This window comes from Procambarus clarkii, chromosome 8 (assembly GCF_040958095.1).
Source record: "Procambarus clarkii isolate CNS0578487 chromosome 8, FALCON_Pclarkii_2.0, whole genome shotgun sequence".
Classification (NCBI taxonomy): domain Eukaryota; kingdom Metazoa; phylum Arthropoda; class Malacostraca; order Decapoda; family Cambaridae; genus Procambarus; species Procambarus clarkii.
The window spans coordinates 46,116,676-46,125,110 of record NC_091157.1 but is presented as its reverse complement, the minus strand read 5'-3'; the positions used below and the strand labels follow the sequence as shown (position 1 = coordinate 46,125,110).

General features: G+C 45.2%; 1 protein-coding gene across 1 annotated transcript; it reads right to left on the bottom strand.

Annotated features, from left to right (window-relative positions):
- Window positions 1-442: 442 nt before the first annotated feature.
- On the bottom strand, window positions 443-8,154 carry Muc91C (Mucin 91C). Its single transcript, XM_045745061.2, has 3 exons — window positions 8,083-8,154; window positions 4,137-4,302; window positions 443-3,909 (listed from the first exon to the last, which is right to left on the bottom strand). Exons 1-3 carry the CDS (start codon window positions 8,152-8,154, stop codon window positions 443-445), a joined length of 3,705 nt encoding a protein of 1,234 aa, XP_045601017.2.
- Window positions 8,155-8,435: the final 281 nt, after the last annotated feature.

The window sequence follows — 8,435 nt, the reverse complement described above, 5'->3', positions numbered from 1 at the left end:
TGGTCCAGGACGGACCGAAATGTCGTCGTCCCTTCACCTTCTAGTGTGTGGTCTGGTCAACATACTTTAGCCAGGTTATTGTGACTCATCGCCTGCATACTAAATATATTTTTATATTTAGCTAGCATCAATGATCCTTTCTTAGAGAATATTTAAGAGCATAATTCGTCAAGATGAAACATTGAAAGACCAAACACTTGAAACAATGCTATCACAGAATACACTTTATTTAATATCGACATTCAAGTATTAACATACAACTGCAAATCATCAAACAACAATAATATTTACACTCGAGTACAAAACTTGGCTTCGTTACAGAGCTTCGTTAAATACATAAATAGACCAATCACAGCGCGTTGGTTAACGAGTAACTCGTTAGATCTCATCTTTAGACCTATTCTCTATTGCCAAGGATGACGAGAAAATGGCTAAGAACTCATCAACCTCTTAGCCTAAATATGCCTTTAAATCTTTCTAAAATATCTTGAAATGGTGTGGGTCGAGGTCTTGGGCGATAGGGGCGTGCACCATGGCCGCCACCATAGCCACCATGGCCGCCACCATATCCACCATGGCCGCCACCATATCCACCACTACCACCATGGCCGCCACCATAGCCACCACCACCATGGCCGCCATATCCACCACCACCACCATGGCCACCACCATAACCACCACCACCACCATGGCCCCCACCATATCCTCCACTACCATGGCCGACACCACCATACTCTCCACTTCCGCCATGGCTGTCACCACCACTTCCATAACCTCCACTAAAATGCTCGTGTGAATCTGCACCACTATATCCTCCACCACCATATATTTCCCCGCTTCCACCATAGACAAAAGAGCTGTCACCATATCCAGAACTCCCTCCACCATATCCTCCACTATCACCAGAACTTCCTCCACTATCACCAGAACTTCCTCCACTATATCCTCCACTATCACCAGAACTTCCTCCACTATATCCTCCACTATCACCAGAACTTCCTCCACTATATCCTCCACTGTCACCAGAACTTCCTCCACTATATCCTCCACTGTCACCAGAACTTCCTCCACTATATCCTCCACTATCACCAGAACTTCCTCCACTATATCCTCCACTATCACCAGAACTTCCTCCACTATATCCTCCACTATCACCAGAACTTCCTCCACTATATCCTCCACTGTCACCAGAACTTCCTCCACTATATCCTCCACTATCACCAGAACTTCCTCCACTATCACCAGAACTTCCTCCACTATATCCTCCACTATCACCAGAACTTCCTCCACTATATCCTCCACTATCACCAGAACTTCCTCCACTATATCCTCCACTATCACCAGAACTTCCTCCACTATATCCTCCACTATCACCAGAACTTCCTCCACCATATCCTCCACTATCACCAGAACTTCCTCCACCATATCCTCCACTGTCACCAGAACTTCCTCCACCATATCCTCCACTGTCACCAGAACTTCCTCCACTATATCCTCCACTATCACCAGAACTTCCTCCAACATATCCTCCACCATATCCTCCACTATCACCAGAACTTCCTCCACTATATCCTCCACTGTCACCAGAACTTCCTCCACTATATCCTCCACTGTCACCAGAACTTCCTCCACTATATCCTCCACTATCACCAGAACTTCCTCCACTATATCCTCCACTGTCACCAGAACTTCCTCCACTATATCCTCCACTATCACCAGAACTTCCTCCACTATATCCTCCACTATCACCAGAACTTCCTCCACTATATCCTCCACTGTCACCAGAACTTCCTCCACTATATCCTCCACTGTCACCAGAACTTCCTCCACCACCTAAGTGGAACACAATGAAACTGGAACTGAGTTCACCGCCACCTGAAGGAGCAGGTGGAGCTGCATAGGTGACACTTGGAGGTTCTGGAGCACCGTCAGTGCTGGGTGCTGGGGCGTAGGAGTCACCTGGAGTTTGAGGAACGCTGTAGGATGTGCTGGGAGCCGAAGGAGCGTCATAGGAAGCGCTAGGCGCTGGGGCTGTCTCATAGGAGGCGCTGGGCGTCTTAAGACCCTCGTAAGACAAGCTGAGAGTCTCAAACTTCCCACCATCGTATCCCCCACCTCCTTCTACAGAACTTCCACCTCCAGACGCTCCTTCCCCTCCAACATTGCTCCCGCTTGAGGATGCATAGGAAGTACCTAGAGGAACAGGGGAGTCGTAAGACTGGCTAGGTGCTGCTGGGACATTGTAAGATTGGCTTGGCTCAAATGGAGCATTGTAAGACTGATTAGGGGACGGTGGTTCATTGTAAGACTGACTAGGGGACGGAGGAGCATTGTAGGACTGACTAGGGGACGGTGGAGCATTGTATGACTGATTAGGGGACGGTGGAGCATTGTATGACTGACTAGGGGACGGAGGAGCATTGTAGGATTGATTAGGGGACGGTGGTTCATTGTAAGACTGACTAGGGGACGGAGGAGCATTGTAGGACTGACTAGGGGACGGTGGTTCATTGTAAGACTGACTAGGGGACGGTGGAGCATTGTATGACTGATTAGGGGACGGTGGAGCATTGTATGACTGACTAGGGGACGAAGGAGCATTGTATGACTGACTAGGGGACGGAGGAGCATTGTATGACTGATTAGGGGATGGTGAAGCATTGTAAGACTGACTAGGGGACGGTGGAGCATTGTAAGACTGACTTGGGGACGGTGGGGCATTGTAAGACTGACTTGGGGACGGTGGTTCATTGTAAGACTGACTAGGGGACGGAGGAGCATTGAAAGACTGACTAGGGGATGGAGGAGCATTGTATGACTGACTTGGGGACGGTGGTTCATTGTAAGACTGACTAGGGGACGGTGAAGCATTGTAAGACTGACTAGGGGACGGAGGAGCATTGTATGACTTACTAGGGGACGATGAAGCATTGTAAGACTGAATAGGGGACGGTGGGGCATTGTAAGACTGATTTGGGGACGGTGGTTCATTGTAAGACTGACTAGGGGACGGTGGAGCATTGTAAGACTGATTAGGGGACGGCGGAGCATTGAAAGACTGACTAGAGGACGGAGGAGCATTGTATGACTGACTAGGGGACGGTGGAGCATTGTAAGACTGACTAGGGGACGGTGGATCATTGTATGATTGACTAGGGGACGGTGGATCATTGTAAGACTGACTAGGGGACGGAGGAGCATTGTATGACTGACTAGGGGACGGTGGATCATTGTAAGACTGACTAGGAGATGGTGAAGCATTGTAAGACTGACTTGGTGGGGATGGAACATTGTAAGATTGGATTGATGACGATGGAACACCTAAAGACTGACTGGAAAGAGAAGGAGCATTGTAAGACTTGCTGGGAGGAACGAGGGAACTGAAGGACTGACTTAGGGATTGTGGTGCATTATAAGACTGGTCTGAGACGTCGTCAGCATCTAAGTCCTGACTAATATCGTTATCATCAATGATAAACGTCTCCCCGCTGGGGTCATCAGATAATCCAATGTCAGAGTCAAAGATCCCAGCGAAGGAGTCTAAGGTTACGCCACTATGGGGCCGGCTGGGAACTGTAGGCGACGCTGAAGGTGAAGTATGACTCTGAAACTGATTACTTGATGGTGGTTGCAAGTGCCCTTCTGCTGGGCTCAGGGTGTCTCTTGAGCCGAACTTGATGGAGGTAGATGTGGCCACACTGGGGGACGTTGGACCGTCGTATGAAGCACTCGTCTTGAAGATATCTTGCGTCGGAGAGACGTAATTTTCCTCCAGAGAGGAGGAAGAGAAGGCGGATGGCTGCTTGTTGTTCAAGTTCCCCGGGATCTCAAGGGGAAGAGGAACGCTGTTGAAGGATGTGTCGGTGGATAGCTGGAAGAGTGGGGCTGGGGGAATGTTGCTCAGGTCAGCTGCCACAATGAAAACATCAGTTAGATTATACACCATTTGGTTCAGTGTTTTTGGCTCAATATGAAAACACCACTGTCTTAGAGAGTGAAGTATTGTTAATGATCTCTATATTACCCTATAAATTGTCCTCCAGCTCAAGTAGTCACAAGCTGGAACTAAAATACATAACCACCTTGTGGCCTACAGTATATACACATTAACCATCGAAGCAAAAAATATCACAAACCTTTTCTCCTTTCAATTATCTTCTCAACGTCCACGTTTCCAATGGCGATCCGCGCCTGTGCCTTCTTCAGCGGCAAGACGGGAGACGTGGCGCCCTCTGTCTCAGGGTTCACTTTCAGAAGGTCGAAGCCCTGGGACTTTGGCCACGGCCAGCACCCAGTCACCACCTGCGCCACAGAACAGCTTCAGTGGATGCTACAGGGAGCAAATTGACGGAAAAGGCAAGTGAAGGAAGGTAAGGTATTCATCAGGATCACTAAGCCATTACGTCTATATAACACTTGGAAGCGATGAGGGATTAGGATATGGTATTGGACAGAGGAAAGGAATGATGCCCAACCACTTGGACGATCGTGGATCTCTATCGTCCAGTCCAAGTGGTTGGTAACAGTAAGGAGAGATGTTCCCTTCTCTCCTAGATGCTGGTTGCAAGTAGGAAAGTACATCCCTTTCCGGTACCTTCCCTTGCAAGTGCAGGGAAGTACCAGAGACAAGCTTGCAAAGTCTTCCTTTCTCCGCCATTGCATGCAACAACAAAAATGTTTCATGAAGAGGAGAGGAGAGACATACAAGCAATTGCAGGAGTGAAAAATATTTTTAGAATTGGAAATTAACTGTGAAACAAACGAATAATATAACTATAATATATATAGTTAACACAAACTATATATATAATGTATAGTTATTATATAAACTATATATATAAACTATAAACACAAACTATAAATATAATAGTTTAATTAATTATGTAATATAATAGTAATATAATTAACTATAAACACAATATATATATATATATATATATATATATATATATATATATATATATATACATATATATATATATATATATATATATATATATATATATATATATATATATATATATATATATATATATATATATATATGTCGTACCTAATAGCCAGAACGCACTTCTCAGCCAACTATGCATGGCCCAATTTGCCTAATAAGCCAAGTTTTCATGAATTAATGTTTTTTCGACTACCTAACCTACCTAACCTAACCTAACCTAACTTTTTCTGCTACCTATCCTAACCGATAGAGATAGGTTAGGTTAGGTTAGGTTAGGTTAGGTTAGGTTAGGTTAGGTAAGGTTGGTTAGGTTCGGTCATATATCTACGTTAATTTTAACTCCAATAAAAAAAATTGACCTCATACATAATGAAATGGGTAGCTTTATCATTTCATAAGAAAAAAATTAGAAAAAATATATTAATTCAGGAAAACTTGGCTTATTAGGCAAATCGGGCCTTGCATAGTAGGCTGAGAAGTGCGTTCTGGCTATTAGGTACGACATATATATATATATATATATATATTATATATATACTGAGTGCCTGTACTCACCGCTACCACGGTGAGTACAGGCACTCATGGTGAACACAGGCACTCACACACCCACAATGAACACCAACACGTTGCACTTCGATAAATTGAATCATAACGCAATTAAACACTTCATCTGAGAATTCTCAGCAATTACACACTAATTATAATTAATTTGTTATGGAATTTCTATCAAATTTCTATAAAAAACAATGACGTTCATCAATTGGAATTTCAGAGGAAATAATATGATTCCCGTACTTCAAATTTTTGGTTCAAAATGGACACTTTGATGATACTTTTTTTCCTGTGAATAAAATGACTTTGACATGATGTCAAAAATGATACTGGAAGTATTTGTTTTTTTAATAATAAATACGACAATAATTGACAGTAATTATATTTGAATTTTAGTTTTGGGGGAAAAATGTCGACCTTCTTGAAAGCTCTTTAGAGGAATATTTCCTCTAGAGAATATTGCCTCTACCTCCACTGCTCTTACGAACAAATTCTTCTCCCATCTCTATTTTTCTCTGCATCCTTTGCTCTTCTTCACGATGATTTCGTTTTCACCTTACTTCCATTTCCATCTTCCTCCTCTCCTCCTCTCCTCCTATTCTTCAGTCTTACCTCCGTTTCCTTCATTTTTCGGCCCACTCTACTTCGTCATTCCTCTGTGCAATAGTCATTAAAAGCTTTCTTATCACACATCCTTTCTTTATCCATTCCTATGGATAAATCTATTTTTTATCTCTTATTTTATCGCCATGCTTTCCTTTCTTTTTTATCCATTCCACCTTTTCTCGGGAGTAAAAGCATCGATCAGGGAACCTACTAATGCTGGCCTCGGGGGAACCTATCAACGCTGGACTCCGGGGAACCTATCAACGCTGGACTCCAATATTTCCTGAGTAACAACGCTCAACTTCTAATACTTCAGTAATTTCGTTAATTGACGACACTTAGAGAAGCGTCTCTCGAGATGCTTGCGTTAGCAAACACTCCGGCGTAGTCATGCTAATTGCCTCGTTATTCTTTCGTCCGTTTGTTAATATTTACTATTTGTGCCTGCAGGATTGTGTTGTTAGCTCCTGGACCCCGCCATTTTAACCAAAGGTTGTCTAAGGCACTGACTCACGACCAATTATTTTTTCCATTATATCTGGTACTCATGTGTCTTACACGCACACAGATTCCCAAAAAGCAGCCCGTAGCAGCTGTCTAACTCCCTGGTACCTATTTATTTGATGATGCTCAAAACATCATCAAATGATGTTCAGGTGAACATGATGCTCATGTTCACCTGGACAGGTGAACATGAGCATCAGGGGAAAGTAACTGCCCATGTGTTTCTGCCTCGACCGGAAATCGAACCCGGGCCCTTTGAACTACGATTTTCGAGCGCGTAATTTTCATTCGGCTGTGTGTGTGTGTGTGTGTGTGTGTGTGTGTGTGTGTCACCTAGGTGTATTGTGGGTGTTGAGCTTCAGCTCTTGGATCACGTCTTATCAACCGGCGATTGTCTAATATAATGACAACTGACCTATCTTTTCTATCATATCTATAACCACAACAACACCAACACCACAACAAACACCACCAAAACAACACCACTACAACAGCACCACAACACCATCGAAACACCACAAATCTACCACAACCCCACCACAACCCCACCACAACCCCACCACAACACCACCACAACACCACCACAACCCCACCACAACCCCACCACAACACCACCACAACACCACCACAACACCACCACAACACCACCACAACCCCACCACAACCCCACCACAACACCACCACAACAACACCACAACACCACCACAACCCCACCACAACACCACCACAACAACACCACAACACCCCCACTCTGAGACAGCAGTTACGCCTGGTCACAACCGTACTTCTCCCCCACTTAATTGTGTGCTTCTTCAACCACTAAATACCGTCTCGGTTGAGCGCCCAGGTGGTGGAGTCATTAACCCAAGTCATGGAAGGCGGCTAAGACTGATCTTGCAGGCTGATCACGGTACCTCGGAGCTAGTCACGGTACCTCGGAGCTAGTCACGGTACCTCGGAGCTAGTCACGGTACCTCGGAGCTAGTCACGGTACCTCGGAGCTAGTCACGGTACCTCGGAGCCAGTCACGGTACCTCTGGCTGTGTACTTCCCAGTTAAGTCGTCCAGTTACGTGTGATTCAGACCAGAACTGTCTGTAATGAAGACGTCGATGGTACACTGTCATGGTGATGATACTTGATGAGAATTAATATAAACTGACGAGGAAGTGACGAAGGAAGATGAAGTGGGAGAAGGCGAAGGAGTGGATGAATAATATATATTGTATGAAGGGGCCGAGACAGAGAGACAGAGAGTAGCGTGACTTAGCAGTATACCTAGAGGAACTTTCTCCCATATCTCTGCCCCCTCCCATCCCTCACACACCTTTCCCCTACCACTTAACCTCTCTCTCTCTCTCTCTCTCTCCCTCTCCCTCTCACCCTCCCGTCTACTTCCACCCCTCTCAGCATTCACCACATTTCAACATCAGCCCGCAATCATGTCCATAAAGACGGAAGAAGCACTACCTTAGGGCCTCCTATGATTGCCTGTTCACCGTGGTATTGTGACGGAGTTTCAAGGTCTTCTTTGCCACTCATTGCTTTGCGTGCAGTGCCCGAGGCTTTCCTCGACACTTGTTAACTTTGCGTGCAGTGCCCAAGGCTTTCCTCGACACTTGTTAACTTTGCGTGCAGTGCCCAAGGCTTTCCTCGACACTTGTTAACTTTGCGTGCAGTGCCCAAGGCTTTCCTCGACACTTGTTAACTTTGCGTGCAGTGCCAAAGGCTTTCCTCGACACTAGTTAACTTTGCGTGCAGTGCCAAAGGCTTTCCCAGACACCTGTTAACCTTGTGTGAAGCGCTCAAGGCTTTTCCAAACA

Coding starts and splice junctions, on each gene's coding strand:
- Muc91C (XM_045745061.2), bottom strand. CDS start 8,154: ATGAGTGGCAAAGAAGACCTTGAAACTCCGTCACAATACCACGGTGAA. Junction 4,303..8,082: donor CAATCATAGGAGGCCCTAAG/GTAGTGCTTCTT, acceptor TCTGTGGCGCAG/GTGGTGACTGGGTGCTGGCC. Junction 3,910..4,136: donor GATAATTGAAAGGAGAAAAG/GTTTGTGATATT, acceptor TCATTGTGGCAG/CTGACCTGAGCAACATTCCC.